Raw genomic sequence first — 27,688 nt, forward strand, 5'->3', positions numbered from 1 at the left:
AATACTTACGACATACTTAGGTCACCTATATCGAGCGCCTAATTTTTGGGTACATTGTCCTAGCTAAGTACTCTTCTAGTTACGGACTTAAGTCTAAGAATGTACATAAGTCCTATTTAAGCACTGTCTTAGACTTAAGTACCCTCTATGTTACGACCTTCTGCATACTATATTTGACTATATACTTTTTTATTATTTTTTTAAACATTTTCAATTAAATTTAATATGTATTTGTCTTCCCTTATACTCATTGCTATAAGTATGACGTATAATTAAAATATATGCAAAAATATTCTCTATTCTTTAACCTTAAAGGATTAAGAAATGTGCTATAGTTAATGCACGTTTTAAAGAGTTGTCTCTAATGCATACAAAAACGATTACTCCCCAGGGTTCAAGACCCTTAGTATTGAGTAGGCTGTGAGGTTTGTTGTAGCTGCAGAACAGTAGCCCAAACGGAGAATTCGGGATGACCTTCATTGGGAATTTACGTTTTGTAAGTTACCTGAAAAAAAAAACAAACATACAGTTCATACGATAAAATTTTCGATTATATGACCAATTTTTTCTCTGTTAAAAGTTAAGGGATACCATCTTGGTAGTTTATTCTGAAAGCCATTTCTAAAAAAGAGATATCAGATAATGCTATATATGTGGAAATGACATTATTTGGAACAAGGATTATCCAAATTTTCCAAATTCAATTTTCCTGTCATACAGACTCTTAGAATATTAAAAGAACTTTCAGTAGTAAATGTGTGTTTCAAAATGTATCAGCATTTGACGAACTGGCAGTTCTATGAGCGGTTGTAACTTTCTCTAGTGTATTAAGTTGAATTAAGGGTATTTTCTAATGTTTTTTTAAAGAACTTAATTAATTCTCTTTGAAATGTTTGGTTTCTTAAATCATTTAATTCACACCATAAACTTGAGGACTGCAAAAAGTTGCGCCAGCTCACAGAACTGTCAGTTCGTGAATATTGATATACTTTGAAATACACATTCATAGCAATATGCATACTTATGATTTGTTTTTAATATAGATAAGAGCAGATTTTTATTAAAAAGGCCAGAAATCACAAAGGATAATTGAGCTACATAAAGAGCTTGAACTTTAATCAGTGGTGACAAACTCCAACTTGAAAAAGGCGGGATCTCCAAGTGGTTAACTGTCAAGTCAGTGGCTAATAAATACATATACATTAAACGCAATGACACTTGTTGGACTCAATCCAGTGTTGTATATTCAAGTTTAAACAGCATCGATTTCCCACAACAGATCAAATCATAGGGGTTGAAAATTTGGACAGTCCGTGAATATTAATTGAGAAAGGACATCAATATTTGACAGCGTTTTTGATAATCAAACTGAGTAGTAACATCCAACCGAAAGTTCAAGCTCTTGTTGTAGATCTAGCTCAAAAAACCAACATCTTAATTATTGGGTCTACAAAATTAAAGTGCATGCATTCTTACAAGAATTAAAAATCTAAAATAAAAAGTAAGATGAATGAAAATAATTCTGTTCCTGCTAATTGATTCTTTAAGAGCGTAAACTGATTCATGCAAAAAATGAAGACAATAAACCATTCAAACAGGTTAACTTAACGAACACTTTTACTATAAAAATTATAGCGCACTTAGTATACTTTACCTACTATGCCGCGCTTTTGCAAAGATCAGACATTTTCAATATTATACAATATTAAGTTTTATTATATATTTAAAGGAACGCAAACTACATAATAACAAGGTTAAAAGAGTCTCCATTGTCGATAGCCAAGGGTATTCGGTCCACTTTGCAACCCATAAACGCTTGGTAGATCTCATTGCAAAAACTCGGCGCTATCTAGCGAGCAACTTGAGTTGTAACCCTTGCATATGTACATTTTAATTAAATGAAACAACAGGTGAAATACACGCTACGGCATGATTACAATTTGAGAACATGTTGACCAGAAAATTAGAACATAATTAACGATGCTATTAAATAGGAATGAAGATATAACCTAGAGAAAGCTTGAAATATTTTATTTAGAGTGTCTGTAGGGGCCTGTACCGTACGTGAAAAGTCGCTGATATATGGAAGTTGTCATGCCATAAAAGCAGGTATCCTCGTCCTGAATATAGCGTACCAAAGAAATTTAATAAAATACAGCTCATTGAACCTTTAAAAGCAATACCATAAGCGGGACGTATTTATACTAAATGGATAGGCAACTTCTACGTTCGCCATTTTTACTTCCCGTTGTATCACCTTAGCCTTGTCTCTGTTCAATCCCGTGCAGTAAAATAATTCTTTTTCAATGCAATCTAGTTAGACCATCGTAAGGGAGGCACTTTACCCGAGCACTTGTAACTCATTTTGTTAAAAGCACCGAAAGTTTTACCAAAGATCACATGTTTGTTTATTACAAGCCATTGTTTTAAAACGCTACGATTAGATCAGCTACTCGCAGCTGCAGGCAATCAAAAAACGTAGCTTGTCACCAAGTTATCGAAATGAGATCAAATGGCTTCAAGCAAAATGTGCATCGATTGCGTAGTCTTAACTCAAAAGCCAAACAAATCTTGTTAATTCCAAAGAGCCATTGCTGAGTGGCCTACAAGGAAATATACAGGCCTACGTCACGCTAATGTTTAACACAACTACCCAAAATCCAAGCTCTTCTTAAAATGGTTCTAATTGATAAAGTTGTACTACCTGTTTTACTGTACTTATATGAAATTTGGGGCTAATAAAACAAGATGTAATTGCGCATTTACACTGATATTCATTGTATTTTGCTTGAAGTGAATCTATTGACTTAATACACTGAAATGCATATCTTTCTTTTCGATGCAAGTTTCCTGAATTTGTGACAAAACAATGGTTACAGCTACCATTTTAAAATCAGTATCTAGGTTTTGAAAATCATAATGCGACAGATAACTGATCTATTTTTACCAAAAGGTATTTTCCGTTCAAACAGAAGTGTTAACGAAATAATTGGAAAAAGGGGTGTACCTTAATTTTTACCAAGTAAAGGTTTCGATTCTTTTTCTTTAAAAAAGTAGAATAACAAGCAAAATTATGTTCATTGTAAACTAACATTATGTGAATATGTCGAGTGGTAGAGGAGGGTTTGTTTTCATTTATTACAGTTATAAATAATCAACCATGTCGATATACGTGTAGGACCATAAGCTGAAGAGGTGCCATAAATAGTTTATGGCTTCACCGTGTATGCTTAACAACTCTTGTTAGGTTTAACGCAATTTATCGTTCCATAGCGAACTATAAAGCATTTCCATAGAAGTAAAATGCAGTAATATTAGTACATGTAAAGAGTACGCTCCCATTGTTTTGTGAAGCAGGACTGACCAGGAGTAACGTTTTTAATGGCATTTGAGTAAATCTACCTTGTGTTATGATCGATATCTGGTCAGTGTTGGAAGTTTGCTTTACCTGCTTCACCTGTGAAATAGACAAACGCGTCAAATTCGGGGATCTACAGATCCGAACTGGTCAGTTTATTAAATTGATTTATATTTAAGAATATCTTTCTAAAAATTCTACTGTCAATCTTCAATCTTATTAGTATTTCAGTAATTATTTTTGTTAATACGATTGCAGCATTTTTTGCAACTGAACATCATTAACTCGATCACTGTATTTACTTCCTTTTCTTACAGTCGTAGATGTATTAATTTATTAATATTACTTTTTATATTATTTGTTTGATTGCATTGTATCAAAAATAAGAAGTGTTTTATTTAATTAACGTAATTAAAAACAATTAAAACAGGTGTTTGATGTGTAAACCTTATTTAACATAAATAACACAATTCATCTTCTAATCTTTTTTTGTGAAGCTTGCATTTTTCTTTACAAATATAAAATGTTGATACATCAGATATTACGTTTTCAATTTCCGACGTCCGGATCAGTGATAAAAAAATATAACAGATTTTACTGGGAGTAAAGTAAATGTGATATAGGTGTTTTCTAAAATAAAGATTTGTATTTTAATCTATATTTGATTTTGAGAGGAGTATATAACTGTTAACCCAAACGTATGTTTTGCGCCAAAAAAATATTCTAAAATAGATATTTAAAAAACACATTGCCTATTATATATTTATTCAATACATTCTCGATAACGCGAATGAGTAAATTCAAAGTTAAAATTCCGATGTTTGGTAAACTTGGACCTTGAACAACCCTTAACATCCATATGCAATTAAAGTCATTCGATCATAAGTTTCCCCTCATCAAGTATTTATGAAATCAATATGTAAGCAGTGCACTGTCCGTACATGTAGTACTTAAACAAACATTCTGATATATATATCAATAATGCCGTTTTTCTGTTGGTATCGGGGGATACAATAGTATATATTTATATATTTCATACGTGTAGGTATACTTATCATGTTAAAAAAAGATTTGCCTCATCAACGGATGCCTAAATGTACTTCCCGTCAGAACTAATTTTAACGCAGTCCTTCACTTCCATGCTTTAGTGGCATAGTTTTAAAGGATTCTACATTACTATTTCTAGTACTTTATATTTATTAAAAATGGATTTTGATGAAGACATATTTTTGAAAACTGAAGGGAAATGGATATGTATGAAGTTAAAAGCAAATCACTTTGGCTATATAGAAGTCTCTTCCTGACAACGCAAAAACAGAACGCCTTTAGTTGTGTCGAAAAATTAGAGAAAGGAGAACGAAAATTGGACGTCGCGATAGTTTTGGGCTCTAAGTTCTCTCCCTTTGTATGAAATGATATAGGGATGGTCACATAGTAAGAAAAAAAACAGTTCGTGACAAGCCCCTGTGATTCCATAAACAAAACATACTAACAGTAATTATGCAGCCCAAGACTTTCATTCACAATAGGAAAACACCCTTAATCAATAATTATAGCTTCAACTGATAGTATTTGTTTCATAAACACAAGGAGGAATTGTTCATCGTTTGAGTCAATTCATATATATATATATATATATATATATATATATATATATATATATATATATATATATATATATATATATAAAATTCTGTAATAACAAAACATTCGAACCAAGCAGATATAATGTAACTTTGAATTTTTTACAGGAATGGTTAATTTAATGAATTTGAGAAACCGGTTTATGTTTATACATCTAGACAATGGAGACAAAATTGTTTGACCTGTTTGTTGCAATGTCACTGTAAAGAAAACAAATCTTTTAAATTTTACACTAGAATTGAAGTTTGTTTAATTGTGAAAATATTACAAATATTTTTCACTCTTTAAAAATTTAAAAAGTTCATCAATGTACTGGCACTAAATAGATAAAAATTTACTTTTAAAATTTAAATAAAAACTATTTATGAAAATGGAAATCAATAATTGTAGATATTTTTTTAACCTATGGATTAAAACTACAAATCAACTGTCAGTCGTATTAAACTTAAACAATCTTAAATCCAAACCAATCCCGGTTGTATTTAAACTGAACACTAACAAAATGATATTAAGTTGTAATATATCACAATTTTGCAAAAGTTTAAAGGTTGCTTAAGTGTAAAATGGCTAGTTTATTTACTTATCTTACAATGCATATTAATTACTCGTAATAAACTGCAGTATCGCGGTAAGGACTATATATGGTTTGAGCCTAAAATGGCCCCCTTAAATGAACATCATCATTTGAATGTAATTCTTTGTTATCTTTATACAGATAAACATTTGAAGTTTATTATAATTTTCAATCGGGGTAAAGTGCCGACAATTAAGAAATATGACACCATAAAGCTTACCTTTTCCCGCCATTTTTTTTGGCATAAAACGACTTGTTTTCAAACATTTTTTTCTTTAAGAAAACATTGAGGGATTGCTTGAAAACAAACAAAGTATATTCACCAAAGATTTATTTATCCAGTACTTATAAGAGACAAAAAGTTTGTTCTTGTTCAAAGCTTCGCTCTATATTTCCCATTCAAAAAAAGATAAGAAAAATGTTGAATAATGACCAATTTTGATTGAATTATAAAAAAGCGTCTCTTCTGACGTCATATACTACCAGTGAGTGCAAAAAAAATCAAGTAAATAGGTGAAAAACATATTTAATATTAACTCTTTTAAAAATAACACAACAATTTAATGTACCTGAAACACTTTAAAAAATGACGAATTATCGTGGCCAAATTTGACATATATCATATATAGTTCTTTTTTTTTTAAATAATTTTGACCGGTATTGTTTTTTTTTTAATCAGGATCGGTTTAAATTTGAAAGATTACAAATTTTCTAAACTCTTGCATTGTCGTTTCAATTTCTTGGTAGAAAATCACTGATTGATAAGTGGGTTTTTTTTGTCACTATTTATTATTCTTCAGATTTTATCCATAGACTCAAAGGATATAAAAGAATAACAATTTTTAATTTCAGAAATATTTTCTTCATTAAAAATTAAAAAATTAATCAAACTGTGTTTATACATAATTATATAACACATCAATTGAGGCCAAATTTTAAGCTCTAAAATACTCTGTTTGCAGTGAAAATAATTTTCCAGTTTCACTGTAGAAATGCACAAAAGAAAACCATATAAAATTGTTGAAAGCCGATACTGGGCTCTGTTTTGTAAAATCATATTTCAAAAAGATTTTTTAGCGGTCAATCAAATAAAATATTGTTGTGTCGAAGAACCTTTAGTAATAACAAATTATCAGAAATCAAAATCCTAGCAATATGCACACTTCTGATATATGTACAATTAATCTGCAAAAGAACAACTTCCTATCTTGAAAACTGTAGAAGGAAGTATCCGTACAATGAGGGTACCTTTTTGGCAGCAGCCCGCCCGCCGGCCATTTTCATCATTTCCATAACCGGATTTTCCGTTGGAAAACCCGGTTAATAAAACTAAATTCTACCATCTAGTTTTTAATTAGGGTCTTTTAGTATATAAAAAATGAATGTATATTTAAATGTAGATTGCTATACAATGAACTAATTCAAAAATTAAGAAAAATATAAAAAAAATAATTAAGCATGTAGATTTTCGAAGGCGGAGTACACCTATTACTTTTTCTTATGTATTGTTTCTTATGACAAACTCCTAAAAAGATTCATTTTTTTCATAACGTCATAAAAGCACAATGGCAATGCCTACATACCGAACGACGGAAAAATCGTTTTAGATTTTTTTTTTTATTAAAAAATCTAAATTTTTCTATCTGCATTATGTTTATTGTGTTCAATTTCATAAATGGTTTTGATACAGTTTCTAATAATGTATAAATAAACTGTATTTTTCATGATTGTGCAATAACATGCGCAAAGAAAACTGAAGTCGGTCACTTGAAAGGGGCATGGTCACTATTTTGGTCGAATTCTATTTGTCTATTTTTATTACTTATACTGCTTTAGGAATGCATTTTTAGTTATCAAGTGAAATTTGAGAGCCAGTCGAGAGTTAAAAGCAAGGTACAGGGCTCAAAATTCCTTGTCTTGTAAACAAGGCTCGTGCCCTGTTTTTTTTGTTTACATATACGTAGGTTCAATATACCAGTAAAAAATCTTTTTCAAGTTTATGTCTGTCTACCTATTCATTTAAAGCATAAATAAACAGTTCCTCAACTTTAACACATTTAATTTAGGTCTTAAACTGGAATTTTCACTTTAACATTCAAAATGTAAACAAAAGCTTTGTTTACAAAGCAAATAAATGCAAGCTCGGTAACTCGCTTATATCTCACCGAATGGCACTCAAATTTTAGATGACTATTAAAATGCCTAAGAGAAGCATTGTAAACATTAAGATCGGGGAAATAAGTTTTTAACAAAATCGTGACCATGCCCCTTTAAATTTTGAAACTCACAAGGAAAGCATTACACTTGTAACGATATACATGTATCAGCTTTTTTTAAATAGTTCAATACAGTGATATGAGTATGCGAGTTTAGAGGATGGAGAATACCAGTATAAAGATATATTACTGATTTTGTATAGCATATTGTAAGTAATATGTAATTTCTCCCCTAAATAAACTAACGTTGAACACTTAAATATAAAATATAGTGGGTCTACGTTGAACACTTGAATATGAAATTTATTGGGTCTACTCTTTTGATTATCAGCATACGCATCACACTTTAGTTTTCATCATTCTTGTTGTTCAGGGAAATACAATTTCAAATTATACTGTATCATATCTACAGAGACATATAGAAATGGACATCTTAAAATGTTCTTTTTGTGTGTTTTTTCTTCATAGGATAAAGATGAAGCGGCATTTGAACAAGAATGTTATAATCCTTTTCGCTTGTTGTGCTGGATTTGTTCTTTGGATCATTTATCAAAATAATGATCCAGTCAAAAAAAATAGACAGAAAAAACAACAGAATGTGAACGTCATGAACAAAATAAAGGAAATATCCGACCCAAAACTTAAGAAATATCTGATGAAACCACACGGAAAACTACAAAATACAATTAACACAGACAAACGATATTCACAAGTCAAACAGGATGAGGTAGTGTACGAAATTCTCCAAAAAAAGAATGGTTTTTTCATTGATATTGGTGCACACGATGGCCAATTTTTGTCCAACACACTCTGGTTAGAACGACAACACGATTGGACAGGCCTGTTAATCGAAGCAAATCCTGACCTTTGCCAAAAAATCGATCAATTAAAAAGAAATGCATGGCGTTTGTGTGCGTGTTTGTCCGATTCTCAAAACAGTGTTTCTTTTATTAAAGGCGACACTGTCGGTGGTATCGCTGACAACATTGATGAACACCACATGAAAATGTTAGATCGGGAAAACAAGATCACCATTCCATGTTTTAGTATGGAACAAATCTTGAGTGCGATTCGAGTCCATCATATTGATTTTTATTCTCTAGATGTTGAAGGGGCAGAAATGGTAATTTTGAATTCCATGAAATCTGGTCTTAAAGATGGAGTGTATACAGTGGACGTGTGGGCTATTGAGTACAGAGTGTGGGATGGTCACAAGATTGTTGTTGGGAAATCCAAAGAAAACTTGGATGCGTTAAGAAAATATTTCAATGAACTCGGGGGCTACTTCGAACACTCGCAGTTATCTACCGATAGTAATAACAAAGACGGGTACGCTCTTGACGTTGTATTTGTTCGTACAAGCGAATGGTGTAAAACACGAGAAAAAATCCCTAATGGAGCCCGCTGTCCAGGAAAGAATTAAGGTAAAGATCTAGTAAAAAATAGGTGCCTACAGGTTTATGAATTCAAGATATAAGTTCTTTCAATGATGCTTCATAACAATAGCTTTGTTTGATAGTGTGTATCGAGGCTTAAATTTTCGGTAATTAAAAAATCTTGTTTATGTTTTAAACTGTTATTTTCTATGTAATATGAAGTTAATAAGTAACAGAGCTCGAAGTTTTGTCAATTTTTTACTAATTAAAATATGTCTAGAATGCATTATTTACACAAAAACGGCAATAAAAAGATATAGACTTCCTTTTTAAAATGATGCCATATTGAATATAGGTATCGTGATTTATTTTTCACTTGATTTTATATATAATGTCAAAAATTGTTTTATCATCAACGGCATTCTTTAAAGCTGTAAGGTACGAAGAAAAAGATCAATTATGACGTCATAATGGTTCTAGCAACAAAAAGACACATAAAGGATTATCTACTGGCTCATTACACCTATCAGGAAGTGAAAACACAAGTAAGAGATATTCCTGATCAAATCAAGATCATGTTGGGTCGTATACGACATGGTTATAAAAAGCCGGGTTCTGTGTAGATAAAGAACAATTCCTATTAAAAACACCGTGACTAAAAGGACAACAGATGTGGAACAGGCTTTTTATCAAGACCAACCCGGATTTATGGCGAAAGATCGATAAACTACATGTACAATTGCATGCATGGAAGATGTGTGCATGCATTTTAAAGTACTTTGGAAAGGATAACTTTTATAAAGGGTGGCACAGTTTGTTTTGGTTTGGAAAGTTCACAAAGTGAAAATTAATTATTTTTCTCTATAAGTTGTAGGGGCACAAAATGGTAATACTTGAGATTTTTAACGATTGTTTCAAATCACATCGCTTTACGAGGGTGTGTGGTCGATTGAATATCAGGTATTGGATAGTAAACAAATTGTTTATTAAAAAATATTTTGATAATTTAAATTCTCTTAGATTTTTTTAATGAACATTCAACAAGTTAACTTTCGATGGAACTTTAGATGAAGTGTTTGTTCAAAAACATAAAATATTTTCAGACGGTTCAAAATGCTCAAATTGAATTTCATGTAAAAACTGAAGGTTTATCAAAAAATGTTAAAATTACTACTAGAAAGAAATTGATCTCAGAGAGAGAGAGAGAGAGAGAGAGAGAGAGAGAGAGAGAGAGAGAGAGAGAGAGAGAGAGAGAGATGTATTTAATTATTTCCTTGTATACATGGCTTGTATGTAAGGGAAGGAATTCGTTATTTACAAGAAGATGTTTCAAATTCTCAATTCATTACAATATGTTCAAAACAATGATTTATAAGGTACATCATGATATACTCTATATACGTTTCCTGTATTATCTTTACACTCATTTGTCTACCATGCAAATTTTTAAGCAATTGTACATTTTATTATTTCATGTTTAATATGTATTTATAAAACTATAAATTCAGAATTTTCAGAATTCAAAATTCAGATTTCAATTTGTTCATTATCATTCCACCTCACACAGCTTGTTCGAGACCCTAGGTCTTTCAAACAAAAAGTAATTTCATGAAGTTTTGTTCCATCATGTTTTAACGAAGTCTAACTGTCAATATCACTGTTGATGAAAACCTGTTATCATTACCAAAATCAATTTTTTTTCCGGCTAAATGTATATAGAAGGACCAATCAAAAAACAACCCCGATCAATTCATATTTACGTAATCTTCACTATCTAAGGACGAGGTCGACGAATGGCATGCGTCTTGGTTGGTTTTTTCATTGACATCGCTGAAAACTTCTTTTTGTAAATGATTTACATAAGGAGTTTCTAGGCACCAATAATTATCTTTTTCGACATCTGTGAAATTCGTGTTGCTGTAAATTTGTTCTTCTTTAGAACTGCCTGGTCTCTCCCTGCGTCGATTGGTGGGGTGATTTTCCTTTTTTCCCCATCTTCTTCCCTGTGTTTGACTTTTACCATCAGTTTTATTTTTCTCATCAATTCCATTGATCTTTGAATTGCATACTTTTGAGTTTCTTTCTGTTTTCTTGGAACTCTTCTGTACATTTATAGTACCGTTCCCTTGTGTGGCCATCTTTAACTTTCCATGGTCATCAAGTTCAATCGTAGTATTTGTTTGCATGTTATTCATTTTGTAAAGTTCGTGGTTTGCAGGAAAATATGACCTGAATATGAACAATGCATGTTAGATTTTTCAGTTAATGTCAAGTACGAAAAATAGAATTTTTCCGTTTGTCATTATATTCTAAAATATTAAAAACGTGTGATCTTTCCACAATTTAAACTTGTGAAACATCTAAGCGAAATTGGTACTAATTAAAAATTTAAAACTTTAATACCTATTGCAACACCTTTTCTTTATGACGAAACCGATGACGCAAACCATAAGCAATCCAAAAGAGGATCCTATAACTAGATAAATCTTGTGACATTAATTGATTCAAAATACATTTGTTATAAATTATTGATAAGCATCATTAGAATTTTGAGTAATGTGATTTTTTTAAATTTTTTTTTTTTTGCATTTGCTTCAAATTTATAAGATAATTAGGGTGTTTCCTTTTTTTCAATGTGCTTTTTACAATTATAGGCTTAAAATATAGTAATATTATTTATAGCCTAGTCAATGTGATTCATTTTAAATCAATATCATTTTTCATAAAAAATGTGAAATTCGATTTAGTCGCAAAAAAACTTTAAACGGCAAATAATCATTATTTGTTAAAGCATTACATAATAAAGTTTGCTGAGTCCAAAAAAATATGCTGGTTTTTATGAAAATGGTGTTAAGTAGGTCAAAAACTTAATAATTTTCCCTTAAGTCTTTTCATTATTGACAAACAGTAACGAACTGATCCAGCATACAATTTTATCCTATCTAAACGGGTTAAAGAATGAAAAATATGCCTTCTCTTTCCCTAAAAGGCGTTATCTAGATCAAGGTGGCGATTCAAACTGGCGGACACCCAGATTTAATATTTTTTCCTTAAGGTTTTCAAATGGGGAAAACGCATGAAAGAAAGAATGATAATTCAGTATAACAAAGTGATCATAATAAACTTGTGTAAAGTTTGACTAAACATGTTGGTTTTCAGGAAAATGGCGTTAATTCTTTTAATGGCAATTCAAATTGGTGTATAGCCAAATTTCCGAAATCTATAAATCTCTTTAATGGCATCTTAAATGGGAAAAATGTTGAAGTATCATTATTTTAATACTAATGTAACGGACAATCAAATTTGAACACTTTTACTAATAGATAAAAAACTCCACCATTTTTTTTTATTTAAATGTGCGAATTGTTCTTATTTCCCTTATTAAACCAAGGTATATGTGTCATTTATTCAAATCTTATTTTGTTTGATGAGTTTGAGATTTAAATTTTGCAAATGCTTAAACACTGCACGTTGGCACGTTTACATTCATACATAAAGGTTCTACAACATATAAGGCAGTTAGGGCAGAAGGTCAAATTCAAAAAGGTTTAAGGTATAAAAGCGTAGGTCATTAATTTCAGCAACATTCAAACAACCATCACTTACTTTTTTTGCTTCTCATCTCGGCTGAGCATGGCAATAGAGGCATGCTTATATATACCTGTCTCCCTATCATTACTTTGGTGTGTGTTTCATAAGAAAAACGTAAACAAATACCTCAGAATTTATTAATATTTATGCAAAAAGAGATATAATATATACTTTTAAACGTTTGAATCAACAAAAATTAACGTACATGCAGTCAAATTAAACAAAATAAAGGTAAAAAATTAGAACATTTACCTAAAAAGTTCCTTTCGTTGTAGCTCGCATGAGATGTTTTATCTGCAACACAATTTCTAAAATTTAAAATCTTTGATTTGAGGTTTTTTACATGTATCACATCTTATCATCTCTTATGTATCTTAAATAGTCGTGGGCAGATAGGTATAGGACATTGACATGATAAAGCAGTCAAAACGAAAAGGCCCAAATCATTATTACAATCACATTCTGTTTGAAATGAACCAACGACCTTTACAAATAAACAAAAATGAAATTATTTGTCGATTTGAAAGTCATATATGTTACTGAATAAGAATCCAAATTCAATTTAAAGACGAATGGTAACGATTTTGGTCAAATTTTATATTTTCATTTCAATTGTTGACAGTGCTTTGATAATGTATTTCTAATGATCAATCACAAATCGAGAGACCATTGCGAGTTTTTAAGAAGAAAGAGATCTCACAATTTTTGTTAGATAAACAATTGCGAGGCTCGTGCCATATTTTTGTTCGCTCAATATACCGGTAAAAGGTCTTTTATAATTATTTCTTCCATCTTTAATTATGTAATATTAATGATCTGGCCGGGACTATCAATAACATAAAACATGTTTAAGTTATTATTGTCAATTTATTTTTCAATAAAGAAAAACAGACTAAACGGGAGGTCCTAACAATAGTGAGATCATCCGACAATAGATGTCTCGTAAGATCAAATTCGGTACGAATTGCGACATTTCCTGCACACAGCTAAAATGTATGATTTATTTACAACATATGCATGTAACAAGGGCACACTACTTTGAGGCAAAGTTACATCATAAAAGTGCAATATTCAAACCTTTTCTCAACAAATGGTACTAGATGGGACAACAATGAATCCCCGTCATATTTTTTCAGATTTTTAAATCTTCAAAATAAGTTTGTAGCTGCGCAGTTCGACAGCTGTTCTAAGAAATTAAAAAGGCATTATCCTGTTCGCGTAAGCATACTTTTCAAACAAAATGACATAAAAAAAACATCATATTTATTTCTTTTGTATTTTTTGGCGACAGCTATGGATAGTTTCGGGCAGAAACAAGCAAGTTCAAGAAATGTTTACATTCTTAATCTCAAATGTACAAGATGGCCGTAAATACCCCTTAAACGCATTAAGTTTTGCAAAGAAAAAAATCAGTCATAAAGCTACTGAACTCTGGGCTGATACCTTTTTCGTGTTTTGAATATGCTAAAACAAAATCCAAATAAAATGGACGTTATGATATCTCCGTGTACATTGGGCTATTTACCGAACACGAAAAGAAATGTTAAATGATAAACGTCAGAGAGCACAGAAAGCTTCATTTGGTAAGATATGACCAAGACTGAACTAATTTAACTTGGTTTCTTCAATTTACAAACTTTGAAAAAATTAGTTTAACATTTATCTACCTTCATACACACTATTCGTGGTCTGAGCTATTGTTTTCTCTGTCACAGCATGATTTTCATCTGCATCGACTCCTGTTTTTTTCTTTCTTTCAAATCCTGTATTAATATTAATCCGATGAAATAAACTGTAATATTTCTTATAAATTGTTCAAAATGTATTGCTTAATGATTGATCTTTTACCAAAATAATTGTCACTTTAGCACAAAATTCAAATTTCGACAGCAAAAATGATATAAGTTTGTATACCTTCGTTTACTATGGTCGAAAGCAAGATTTTCTTCTATTATTTGTTTTAAATACTAGTAAGCTAATATAAAAAATTATTTGATGTCCCATCTTTGTTATAAACCAACTGTATTGAAGATATTTAAATGAATAAGCAAGTGATATGTTTAATCAAATACTCAATTCAAATTCACAAATTTCAAAGAAAAAAGAATGCATTTCAATACAAATAACTAAAAGCACAAGAGTCCGGGAAAATTTATTAAGTCGAGAGTGGGATTACGGGTGGTAGGTTGACTGTAAGCACACAATTTTTGTTACATTAAGTTTCACTCTCAATATTGTTTAAACCATGAAGATTCAAAACTATAGAAAGACAAGCCATGCAGGTATCTAAGATTTAAACTAAACATTAGATATACCGTTCCAGGAAATCTTGAACTTGATATTATATGCTGTCACAAGGATTTTGCTAGAGTTCAATTTGATGTAATCACGATCCACCGGAGTGCAGTATCTCTTAAGCAAACTTTTCTGATTGTCTTTAATTTCTTCTAGCTTGAAAAAAGGAGGAAAATGGTTAACAAATCGAGATCTTTATCAGTGAAGCCTGAAGAGTAAATGGGGCAGAAATACTAAACATTATACATAAAATTTGAAAGGATACCTTAAGATAGTTGGGACAAACTGTGGAATTTTCCTCCTTGGAATCAAGAACAGATATTCTAACCCACACACGATTAAATTCTGGCGCTGTAATATTCCATGAACAGATTGTTCTAGATTCTCTTTTCATTGCTAAGACCCGAAGGTTTGTATTGGTTTGGTCTTCGCATGAAGAATTGCTTTCTAAAGAATAGAAATGAGATAATCACTATACAGACACTAAAAGTTACAACAGCTGCAATGACAGTTGAACCGTACACAGATCCACCTGTACCACAGTTCACAGTCTTGTCAATCGACTGCAGTCGCTTGATTACTCAGAGCAATCGGCCGCATTGCCAACACCTTTTCAAACACTGTGAATCAAAACTGTTTAAAATCTTATGTTAGTATCTTAAGGAAGGAGTCTTTTCTGGTTTTCAACTTGTCAAACGTAAATTTGATTAATTGTTCATTAAATCAAGATGAAAGGAAATTAAAATAGTATATTTTTCTTTCTTTTTTACTATCGTACAACCGAAAACAAAAAGGTCAAATTTAATTAAACTGATAGAATCATTAAGTAATATGATCCGTTTGACTGTGTCAAAATTTCATGCATTTCTTATTATAAGAAGTATGTTTGATAATGAAAAGACTCCTTCCTTAAGACGTGTTAGTTGTAGTGTTAGAATTTGTTTTCTTTGTTTTACCTATGAAATTTATTTCTTTTGTCCTGAAGAAGGAACTGGTTTTCCCAAAAATTTGACAATATCAATTGTTCGAGTCGTTAGCCATTTAAGTACTTTATATTTTCAGTTCACTGGCTTAGTATTTAAATATTAGATATGACATTTAAAAGATGCATGGTGTTAGATAGATAGATATTTAGATAGATAGATAGATAGATAGATAGATAGATAGATAGATAGATAGATAGATAGATAACGGCTTTCTTTTCACAGGTATCCGGCTACTTAATTCATGTACGAGTATGTACGAGTATGTTTAATATTTATTTTTAGTCTTGAACGATTTTTTATATTTCGACATGGATTTTTTCAATGTGATTATGACTATAATTGAATGTTATGATTATAGATAGTAATCAAGAGTTTCAATAATATTTACTTCCTCATATACTTTAAATATTGTGTCATGATCAATTAGCTTAAAGAAAAAAAAATACGTTTTTCTGTTAGCAATAATTGCAAATTTATTGCACACTTAATGATTATCAGGATTTTACAATTTTGAAAATTATATAATGTCATTAAATAATTCAGTAAAACTGACATTCATCGCACTTACAAAATAATGTTATGTATTTTGAATCCATTATTTTGATCCTCCCTCCGACATACACATACAATTTAAGACATCATATCATTCATTATTTTTCAGATCAAAAATATTTCTTAAACTTAAAGATAGCAAGTGTTAGTTCACAGAGGCCTTTTCGTCTGTGTCGTGTTCTCCTCTGGCAGGAAACCTCGTAATACTCGTATCATTTTAGAGAAAAGAAGAAAGAAGCATTAGCCTGTAAAGCATCATAATATGCGGGTTTTATGAAACTTTATTCATCTTCTCATTCAGCTTTAGGGCAATACTATCTCTTTTCCTCAGTCATCTTTTGTTTAACTCTTCTTGCAATGTGATAATTACCCCCAAAAGACTTAATGACTTGGCATATGTTTCCTGTTGTTATCCCGGAATTCTAGCGAGGTGGTTTTAAATATTTTCACTGAATATCCTTAAAACAATAACTTTATGTTAAAATCCGTTTGCTCTTTTTTTCTGTTTCGTTTTTCTGGTCATGGCTACGCACTTTGAATTCCTGAATAAACAGAACGAGGGTGACGAAGTAATGTAGATAAAAATGTACCTTCAAGGTTTTTCGAGAAGCGAAACTTTCCCTGTGTTCCGTGTCAGGCGACTTAAGTCTATATTGTGGAGAGAGAGAGAGAGAGAGAGAGAGAGAATCCATGTACAAATTATACAGAAATGAAACTCTTGTCAAAACTGAAGTTAAGGATAATTTGAAATGAGTGTGACAGTCATCAGTAAAATTTTATTATTGGAATTTAAATTGTGTACAAGTAGGGAAAGTTGTTTTTACAAATAAATTGATTTGGCGAGTACAACGTAATATTTTAAAAAAGTCAATTTTTTTTGTGTCAAATAAACAATTTTTTATATCAATTCTTACTTTTAGTTTGATGTAATTTTAAAAATGCATGCAAAAGATACTTGACTCACCCTTGACGAAAAGGACTACTAACACCAAGAAGAACACTTTCATGGCTCTTCACTGTTGACATCTATAGTCAGCGTATGTGTTTATATGTTATTTATTCTAATTACATATGATAATGCAATAAATAATTTCCTCCATATATATATATATATATAATTATATATATATATATATATATATATATATATATATATATATATATATATATATATATATATATATATATATATATATATATTTCTAATTACATATGATAATGCAATAAATAATTTCCTATATATATATATATATATATATATATATATATATATATATATATATATATATATATATATATATATATATTCATACAATTTTTTATTTGTAGAATGTTAACGCCTATATAATTAGAACAGTTTATTTTTAAGCATTTCGAGAATATAGATTGAAATTGAAATAATGTTCATAGAGTATTAATAAAAGTACGAAAGATGTCGTATATTTTCCTTACGGCCTGAAGATAAGATAGATAGATAGATAGATAGATAGATAGATAGATAGATAGATAGATAGATAGATAGATAGATAGATAGATAGATAGATAGATAGATAGATAGATAGATAGATAGATAGACAGACAGACAGACAGACAGACAGATAGATAGATAGATAGATAGATAGATAACGGCTTTCTTTTCACAGGTATCCGGCTACTTAATTCATGTACGAGTATGTACGAGTATGTTTAATATATATATATATATATTTCTAATTACATATGATAATGCAATAAATAATTTCATATATATATATATATATTCATACAATTTTTTATTTGTAGGATGTTAACGCCTATGCATTGATTTTTAATTAGAACAGTTTATTTTTAAGCATTTCGAGAATATAGATTTGTTGTGATTCTAGCATTTAATTCATGCATGTCACACTATCTTGTGAGTTTAACAATAGATGATGATGATGATGATGATGATGATGATGATGATGATGATGATGATGGCGATGATGAAGATGAAGAAAACATAAGTAGCATCTAAAAATCATGGGTTATTTTAAAGTGGAATGTCCAAGTTTCGTTTGCTCTTATTCGTATCACAACTGTTCGAGTAACTTTCAGAATTAAAGCGCTTTAATTTGCGTCTATAGACCTACAGATACCATTGCTGTTTACAATTACAACTTTTGGCAGATTAAGCGCCTCTTCTGGCATTTTCATTTTTTCTTTTTCAAAATAATTATTGAAATCAAATTATCGGGTTTTTTGGCCATGTGCCGTGAAATCATCAAAAGTCTCTTTTGGTTATTTTTTTTAGGGGGGGGGGGTAACACAAAGGGCTTGTTTCTATTAGTCAAATCCATTATTCATATTGGTACCCATAATGATTTTTTTAAAATTTTCACCTTTTTCTAGTTTTTCGGGTTTAAGCTATCAGCTATAAGGAAATATTTTTGCTGATAAAAAAAACCAAAAAGTGCAAGATTACCCTTTTTATCATAATTCATCCTTCTTTGGAAAAAGGTGTAATCTGTGAAATAGAACCGTAAATCTATTTGTCGAATAGATTAATTTACCATTTTTTTTTTATTTAAACATCGTACGTGAATTCGGACTTTGAGAATAAGTAAGTACTAAACGTTTTCATGCCATATCATATATTGGAAATAAACTCGACAATTTGATTAAATAAATTGATTAAATAATGTGGAAGAAAACATAATATCTATAATCCAAGATAACGGATGATTAATTTAAATATCTTAACACTTATCAACAGTGTCAATAGCGTGCATTTGTACAACAAGTACTGTATGTACATTGAAAGTATGAATGGGGAAAATCACTTCAATTTATTTGTGTTATTTCGCTAAAGAATTCCTTGTAGTAATGAAGTAGAAGATTTAATGAAGAAAAAAATAATTTCATATGTTATTTCTGTATAAGAAAATAAGCTTTCTAAAAATTGGTCGAGTGAATGAAAAAGTTGGACTTTATCTGTAGTTGCTTGATATGAAACAGTGAAATAAATATCCAATTAAGTCTTGAACCTTTACCAAAACGATGTGGAAAGACTGACCGACAAAGAAATAGTAAACGGCGAATAAAAAAATAAAGTTCACCGGTTGGGAAATTACAATTGCATTTGATCTTTGAAATTTTACTACAACTAAATTTATGCAGAGTGGTTTAACAAATCCAAAAATGAATATATTAAACTAGGGATGGCATTCGCAAACCGGTTACTAGTAACCGATTGCTCGGTCGGAAAGATGATGACCGGGAACAAAATCAGTTATGGATTAGTCGTATAAAATAAAAACATTTGCATATTTTAACGCAATATTTTCGTCTTTGAGACTATAATCTAATCAAGTTTAATTGGAAACCTTTAAGACTCTTGGATAAAATTTGGTCGACAGGTTTTAATTTTTATGATGTTAAAACAATAAGTCACTACTTTGTCTGTTCATCTTTTCATAAATTAATGAATGATTATGATATACTAACATAAAGGACAAGAGCCGTTATACAACTATCATTATTAAACCTCCGTTCAATGTTTTTATTCTACCATTATCTTGTGACACATCAGCAATTTTATTACATAGAAAATGCAGTTGTCCAAAGTAGGTGCATACATGCATTTGTTTTTAATATTTAAAAAGATACTAGATGATTTAAACTTAGATTTATAGCTTGTAATGGACAGACTTGGACTTTGTGTTGTGAAATAGAACTGACTACGAAATTGCATCGTGGTTGAAAAGTTTTCATTAAATACAATTTCCATATCATATTTTGATTTACGTTTAACCAGAATACTTCTATGGTGCTTTTTTATGTTAGTTATAACTATCCTCAAAAAATTATAATAACATGCATATCATATCAAATTTGCGTATTCTAATACGAGTAATAGGTTAATCGGTCAAAACGAATTGCGATTAACCGCTTCGCAATTCTGCTCTAATTGAAACCAATGCGTTATCTCTGATTATGAAGTGTTTTATATGTAACTGTATTTTTTACAACCGTTAACCTAACATTATAATTTTAGTGTTAACAAAGAGTTCCATTGCCGATGAAATCATCACGGATGGTTGATCGGAAACGATGTCCCTGGTTAGGTTTTACCGGTAACCGAACAAAAAATAGTCACTTCCTGAACAAAAATCGTGTCTTTTAACTGTTTCCTTTACCGCGTTTGGTAAAATGTTCAGCTCATTCAGGCTTTCGATATTTTTTCTTGATTTGAACACCGTTTATATTTTTTCTATTTTATGTGTTCATAATCAGATTTTTAAGGATGACGTTTACTCAGAATCAAAAAAAATTCCACTGATGATAATGAAAAACCAACTACTGTGTGTTGTAGACCTTACATGGTAGTGTTATTCTTCACTTTCAAATAAGTAGGTCAATGACCTACTTTTTGAGTTAATGGCCATTGAATATTTTTTGAAAATTTAAGAAAAATCCATAAAAAATTTACTCTATGATTGAGATTTTCTTAATAGTGAAAATAATACAAATTGCTTAATTCTTTGACAAATGAAATACAGTTTATGAATGGTAGTGACATTAAATAGATACAAAGAATTAAGTTTTCATTCACAATTTTTTAGGGTATTCTAGTCCAAATTTCCTCTATCAGTTTTCAAATTACTACCCATTTTTTGATTTAATATAACAAAAAACTGAATGATGATAATGCTAAAACATTTATAGTATTAAACTAAGTATAATGACCTTTCTCTACTGGCATAAAATTTATATAAGGCCAATGATCAAAATTTTGAGATATGGTGTCTTTTATCATTTTTAAGCATTTTTCAATATTTTTGTAGTGTGTGCCATACGATTATCTAAACGAAAAAGCAAAATAAAACCAACAGAAAATATGCAAAATTATGTTGACAAACAAATAAAATCTTAACTTTAAATATTATGGTACTATCAATAATATTTCAGTGGAAAACAAAATCTGAAAAATTTAATTCGAATTTCCTCTGCTTTGCTAAAAGTCAAACTTTGTCAGAGTCTAATTCCATAATTTAGTAAAAATATCGATTGTTATGTCAATAATAGTTCATTTCATAAAAACTTTTTGTATTTAAAACAAATTTTACTCATAAAATTGAACTTTTTAACAATCCGGATTTGAGAACTCAAACCCTGAGTAAACAACGTCCTTAAAAATGTTTGAGGATGTGCAGTTCATGCCTTCATGAGTGTAAAGACAGTCAAGTTTCTGGCCGCAAATATAAATCTTTAGAAAAGCTCACTCTGTGAGGATCTCTTCAGATTTTGACTTGTCCACGTCCTGTAAATTTCTAGCACAAAAGGAGTTCAGGGCCTGCAGCTTATCTCTGTCTCTTCCATTTCTGTTTCTTCCATCTTTGTTTCTTCCTCGTCGTGCAGACTTAAGCTTTAGCTCTCGGTAGGTGTTCCTTCCCTTAAACTCTGGGTCGATATATTTGTACGTTCCTCTCTGGGTGTTGGTAAAATAAGACTCCCTGATATCAGCATAGACGTCATCTTTCTCATCCTGGGAATCTGTTTGGTATCGAAATGATGCACAAGATTTCCTTTCAATTCCAGTTGATAAATGCTTGGTTATTTGACTATATAAAGAAGAAGAAAAAACATTTACTAATCTTCATGCTAATTGATTCACTTCTGGTGACAACAACAACTCATAGTTCTGCATGTTTGCGAAGTACAAAAAATAACATTATATCCAAGATAACTTATAATTATACACATCTCTTTTATTATTATTTTATACACCAAAACACTGAGATCAAAAATAGCAAGGTAAAATTACCAGAATATTATGCAATCACGTTTTCTTGCTCAGATTATCGATATTATTGAATGTTTTATCGTCTAGAGCGTAAATATTCTTCAAAGAAAAATTTATGAAATTAACAAAATCACAAATTTTAAATGACCATCTAATATTATACTACTTTAAATACTAAAAAATACTACCAATTCGAGAGTAAATATTTACCGATATATGATACCGCTTTATGTTATTATCAAGTCATAAATTCGAAAAATATACCCTTTTCTCCATGCCAGGTAGAAATGGATCGTCAGAATAAGGTTGGCACTGATAACCACGAATAGAAAGATCGTCGTTATTGTTCCTCCGTCTGAAAGGGATACTGAGACAATTAGAAGTTTATCAAATCGAACACACTGAACAAAGCTCTTTATCTTTTTTATCATTAACATTTTCTGAAGAATAGTACATATCTATATCTATATATTAGCATCCACCAAAAGATAAAATGCGACACAATTATAATTGATAATATAATCATCCAAAATTTTTCTAGATTTGTGTAATTTTAAATAAAGTTTTTCAAACCTATTTCAAATTCCTTGTGATGGTTGCTAGACGCCCTCGAAGTTTCATTGTACATGATCACCAAAATAACAAGCCCAGAAAAAAAAATCTGTGGAATGAAAGGATTGAAAAAACGGCTTAAGATAAAAGCAAGCGGTAAAACAAAGAAATATAATTAGTATTTTTTGTTTTACCGCTTGCTTGTATCTTAAACACTTATCATTTTACAACCATCTCTTTAATAAAAAAAAAATTAATGACAATATTTCAATTTAAAGAAGCATTTCTTTCTGTTTATTGTGTTGTGCGAAATTTCATTTCAAAAATACACCATTTCTATGAAATCTTGATGTTTTTATTTCAATGTAAATTGAAATTATTTACTACTGAACATTTCATTTCTTCAATTTAATTTGAATAATTAAACTTAAAGATGTCATTAGGTTTAAACAGCACTTACCAATGCTTAAGTGATGCGTTCAGATGAAACGTAAATGATGAAAAAGATAGGACAAGCAATTACACTATAGTAATATCTTACCCGGAAAGGATGTATATATGCATACAATTTTAGCATTGTTTGTAAAAAGGTTCCGCATTCATACACAAATAGTAATTAACCTGTTTACGATCGTTCCGGACAAATTTGTTAGCCAATTTTGTTTTGCTTAAAGGAGTACCGTTGATAGTTGATGCATTTTAAGTCAGATGTACAAGGGATAATAAATATGATACACAGAAGTTTGATATACATGTAAATATAATCACATTTAAAACGTTTATGAATATAGGGCTTCAATATTTCATGCATTAGGTGAGTTTAAAAACACTTTTTTCTGAAAATGAGTTTGTTTTAGTTCCGAATGTGTAAGGATTTTTTTTTCTGATATGAAAAAAGAATTGAGCTCTTTACCCCATACACCCAATCTTATTTTGACTTGCTAAAAGCTATGAATTTTTTACCCTCAAATATCTGTAAGTACCGTTGAAGTGACAGGTAATATCGACCATTTAACGTTTGCTTACAAATGAAAATTCCTGTGAGATGAAATAACCAAGTAACCAGGTTAATGTCTTACGACCTTTTTGTTACACGGGAAAAGCAGGAATTGTAACATAATAAAAGGGTCACAGACGAGCAAGAACAACTGTATCTGCCACAAGAAGTAAATAAATCACAGTAACCGGTATTTGAATGTTTTAATTTATCAAACTTGAGAATTGAGGTTTATTAAAGACATATGATTGTGAACACTTAAGATCCTTTCTGATATGTATTTTAAATATTCATTCTAAATGAAAACAATACAGTACAGCTTTAAGAGTCTTCATAGTTTAGAGAACATTGTTTTTTAAGTTGTCGTTGGTTTAAATAATGAAGAAGAGAACATATCGAAACCGATGTTGCTGCATCCTTTAAAAGAGGGGAGGTAAAAGATTCGTCCATTGTTGTCAAAGTTCCTTCTGTTAATGAAGCATAATTATTCAAGATATGCCTCTGTATGTTTAATATTACCAATAACTTGCTCCTTCTTAATACAAATAAAAGATCCTGAATTATACTTCCATTCATGAAAGATTTCTTCTTGTAATTACAAAGAACAGGTTTCATAGCTTTTTTACAATGAAAAGAAAGTTTGTATTTTAACTTTATATGAAATAGATTATACAGTCTTATATCAATTCTTTACAAAAACAATAACAATACCTGCAAAATAATCAATGAGTTTACAGGTAATTAAAATGGAAATCATCGATTTTTTTTACCAACTTTGTTAAATTATCCGTTTTCTTTATATAAAAACATTTAACAATAATTGTAATTTCGACAGACTATATATCTTAACCAAATTTTAATCACTTCACCCATAATCCCTAAACCTTTGTATCTTGGTTGTCTGTTAATCGTTTACATCTTCCAGATCTGAGATAAGTCTGTCGTACATTTGCTTGTTTTAAAATCCTGTCCCCAAATAAAAACTGAAATTGACACTAGATGGACAGTCTGTACACAAACCTCATATGCTGTCCACCAATTGTCATACAGGTAGTTTAATTACCGGAACTGTGGTCATGCCTTGCATTCAATGGATTGAAATGTATTACATGTATGCTTAATATTGAACATTTGAAAATCTCAGTGACGATTTTTAATTATCATTCAAAACTAATTATGTTCTTATTAAAATGCAAACTGTAATTCAATATTGCTACATATTTGTCTTATATCAAACAATTTATAGATCATTAGATTGAAGATTATTTATCGTTATGTTGTAGCAAGCTTTTTCGCGTTATAAATATGTTATATACATCATTTATTTAGATTATTCAGACATCCGAAAGAAGAAACGCCCTTGCTGTCAGGAACATGGAAATAAAGTCATAAAAAATCCAAATGTTAAGTTCCTTTTACATGTATATCTAAACAACCTCAGCCAATTCACGAATCATATGATATCTTACCTTATACATTGATATTTTCGTTGACAAATTGTGATAACTAATCAAGTCTTGAACAATGATTCCGTCAAGGTAATCTTTTGCCACACATCCTTTATTTCATGACCCTCCTATTTCGTTAGGATCTCAACAATAAATTGAAATAATGTTCATAGAGTATTAATAAAAGTACGAAAGATGTCGTATATTTTCCTTACGGCCTGAAGATAAGATAGATAGATAGATAGATAGATAGATAGATAGATAGATAGATAGATAGATAGATAGATAGATAGATAGATAGATAGATAGATAGATAGATAGATAGATAGATAGATAGATAGATAGATAGACAGACAGACAGACAGACAGACAGACAGATAGATAGATAGATAGATAGATAGAAAGATAGGGGGTCTTAATTCTGTTAGACTTTAATTTACTGAAAAGGCAATAAAATTTACGATAATTGTTCATTTTTGATGTTAACATTACTTAGGTCATTCGAATATTATTTATAGTAAAATCCATTACGATAACTTTAACCTTTTTCAGACTTTTTGCATGTTCACACATAGAAACAAACTGGTTTGATATACATGTATTATGCTCCGATAGAATGAGGTGTTACCGAAACCAATATATGTGCTCCATTGACGTACAACATATTTGTAGAAATCGAGGGTAACGTTTCTGTGTATAAACACAAAGCGTGGCCAGGTCACTTATCATATTCTAAAAATACATTTTCACTTCGTGTATTGCAATTGAATATCTTCCGTGTGAACGATTGTGTTTCCCCAATATATAACAAATTGAGCAGGAAATGATAATCACTTTATAATTTTAATAGTAAACAATTATATCTCATTGATCAAATTGCAATATGATGCATCAGATTTGAATTACAACTGATCACAGCAAATGTGGATCAAACTGTGGTGTATTCTATTGATCAGATGATTAACCTCTCAGATTAGAACCTCTCCTGTTCACCTTTGCAAAACTTCTTTTGGAAAACTTAATGAAGACTAACAAGCGTAGTTATATTTAATCAAAGAATTAAATCCACTTTCTGCTGTTGAGGAAGAAAGTCTGGGTTTAAATCATTAAATACATCTATGTGTCTTTGTGTTTATTTCCCCCCCCCCCCCCCAAATACCTGGATAAATTAACAGTGGATTCATATTTTGTTTCCATTTTGTACGTCTTAAGAATGTAAGGAAAAAATACTCTTGCTGGTGTCTTTACTCTGCTACTTTGGTGCTTTTCACCCAGTTTGACGAATTCCTTTATGAAATATTTAGCATTGTGGGTATGGTGGAGGCCAAGCAGAACAGAGTCGCGTTTACATATTAAACATATACATGTACTATGTGTCTAAAATTTAGAATGAATTATTTGAATAAAGCATATACGGGCATATTTATGTTAGTTTTTCTTAAGATTTTCTAATCAGACTGCATGTATAACATGTTTAAAGAATCCTCTAAACTCTAGTTGCTTTATGATTTCAAACTACCTACCTAGCGATAAATACTAGAATCATGCACATACTCTCCAGTTCCAGTGGAATTTACAGGGAATATTTATTGACAATTTCCAGTGTTATTTTCCTACACTGCAATATTTATAATTAGTAGTATGATATATGGTACAGTCCGGACAAAAAGTACCATTGGTTGAATGAGGTATTAAACTTTTTGGAAAGAGCAAATATAATTTGTTTGAACTGTTGTTGATAAAAGTGTGTTTTAGCAAATTTTCTTTTGAAAACGACCGCGCCAGATTTTTCTATAATGCAAAAATGTTTTCATTTTTATCATTAAAAAACTTTTAAGGGGGAAGGGGCATAATTTAGCTCTAATTAAAATGTATTTAAAACCTTTACTTTAGGATTGATAATAAGAACCACACGAGTGATGCATGTAAATATGTCAAGTAAATCTATTATTTGCTATCTTCAGACGCATTGAAAACTTAAAAATCAATATCGTTTCTTAATGTTTGATATTTGAAATTTTTTTAATTCATGACTGTTTGAATCACACTTAAACTCAGACCGCCAAGTGATCGCAAGGACATTTCTTTAAGGACGTACACCGGTATATTTTTAAGTTTATGTAACATCTTTAAATTGAATTGTTATAGATTAGCAATTATTCATAATTCACTGGATTAGATTATTTGATCATGGTATTGCTGCTTCCTTTGCACATAGAGAATTAAACTCGATTTTTACCTTTGTTTTAAAATTTTCCAATTATCATAAAACATATGTAATATAAAACACATTTTGGCAATTTGTACAAAAATGACCTCAGCAAAACGACAATAA

The 27,688-nt window shown here is 30.3% G+C and overlaps 2 protein-coding genes and 1 long non-coding RNA gene across 4 annotated transcripts; 1 reads left to right on the plus strand and 2 right to left on the minus strand.

Moving 5' to 3' along the window:
- The first annotated feature begins 3,226 nt into the window (after positions 1-3,226).
- LOC117685481 (uncharacterized) lies at positions 3,227-10,308 on the plus strand. The gene is made up of 3 exons (XR_010714096.1): positions 3,227-3,507; positions 8,261-9,216; positions 9,600-10,308. It is a non-coding gene; the product is annotated as an uncharacterized lncRNA (long non-coding RNA).
- Positions 10,309-10,419: 111 nt separating this feature from the next.
- On the minus strand, positions 10,420-17,653 carry LOC117684766 (uncharacterized). Of its 2 annotated transcripts, XM_034458470.2 has the most exons (7): positions 17,557-17,653; positions 15,320-15,501; positions 15,075-15,210; positions 14,427-14,522; positions 13,012-13,053; positions 11,572-11,644; positions 10,420-11,397 (listed from the first exon to the last, which is right to left on the minus strand). In XM_034458470.2, exons 1-7 carry the CDS (start codon positions 17,597-17,599, stop codon positions 10,914-10,916), a joined length of 1,056 nt encoding a protein of 351 aa, XP_034314361.2. In that variant the 5' UTR covers positions 17,600-17,653; the 3' UTR covers positions 10,420-10,913. The 2 variants fall into 2 exon arrangements, with proteins under 2 accessions (XP_034314361.2, XP_034315241.2); XM_034459350.2 differs by lacking the exon at positions 11,572-11,644.
- Positions 17,654-21,516: 3,863 nt separating this feature from the next.
- Positions 21,517-23,037, minus strand: LOC105341380 (uncharacterized). Its single transcript, XM_034461568.2, has 3 exons — positions 22,930-23,037; positions 22,621-22,711; positions 21,517-22,174 (listed from the first exon to the last, which is right to left on the minus strand). The coding sequence occupies exons 1-3, from the start codon at positions 22,982-22,984 to the stop codon at positions 21,832-21,834; spliced, it is 489 nt and encodes a 162-aa protein (XP_034317459.1). The 5' UTR covers positions 22,985-23,037; the 3' UTR covers positions 21,517-21,831.
- Between the last annotated feature and the right edge of the window lie 4,651 nt (positions 23,038-27,688).

This window comes from Magallana gigas, chromosome 5 (genome assembly GCF_963853765.1).
Source record: "Magallana gigas chromosome 5, xbMagGiga1.1, whole genome shotgun sequence".
Classification (NCBI taxonomy): Eukaryota; Metazoa; Mollusca; class Bivalvia; order Ostreida; family Ostreidae; genus Magallana; species Magallana gigas.

Excerpts from the sequence above, each read along its gene's own strand:
- LOC117684766 (XM_034458470.2), bottom strand. The coding sequence starts at position 17,599 with ATGAAAGTGTTCTTCTTGGTGTTAGTAGTCCTTTTCGTCAAGG. Across the intron at positions 15,211-15,319 it reads TTTGTCCCAACTATCTTAAG|CTAGAAGAAATTAAAGACAA; the intron begins GTATCCTTTCAA and ends CCTTTTTTCAAG. Across the intron at positions 14,523-15,074 it reads GTTCAAGATTTCCTGGAACG|GATTTGAAAGAAAGAAAAAA; the intron begins GTATATCTAATG and ends ATATTAATACAG.
- LOC105341380 (XM_034461568.2), bottom strand. The coding sequence starts at position 22,984 with ATGTACAATGAAACTTCGAGGGCGTCTAGCAACCATCACAAGGAATTT. Across the intron at positions 22,712-22,929 it reads TCACAAGGAATTTGAAATAG|ACGGAGGAACAATAACGACG; the intron begins GTTTGAAAAACT and ends TATCCCTTTCAG. Across the intron at positions 22,175-22,620 it reads TACCTGGCATGGAGAAAAGG|TCAAATAACCAAGCATTTAT; the intron begins GTATATTTTTCG and ends TTCTTTATATAG.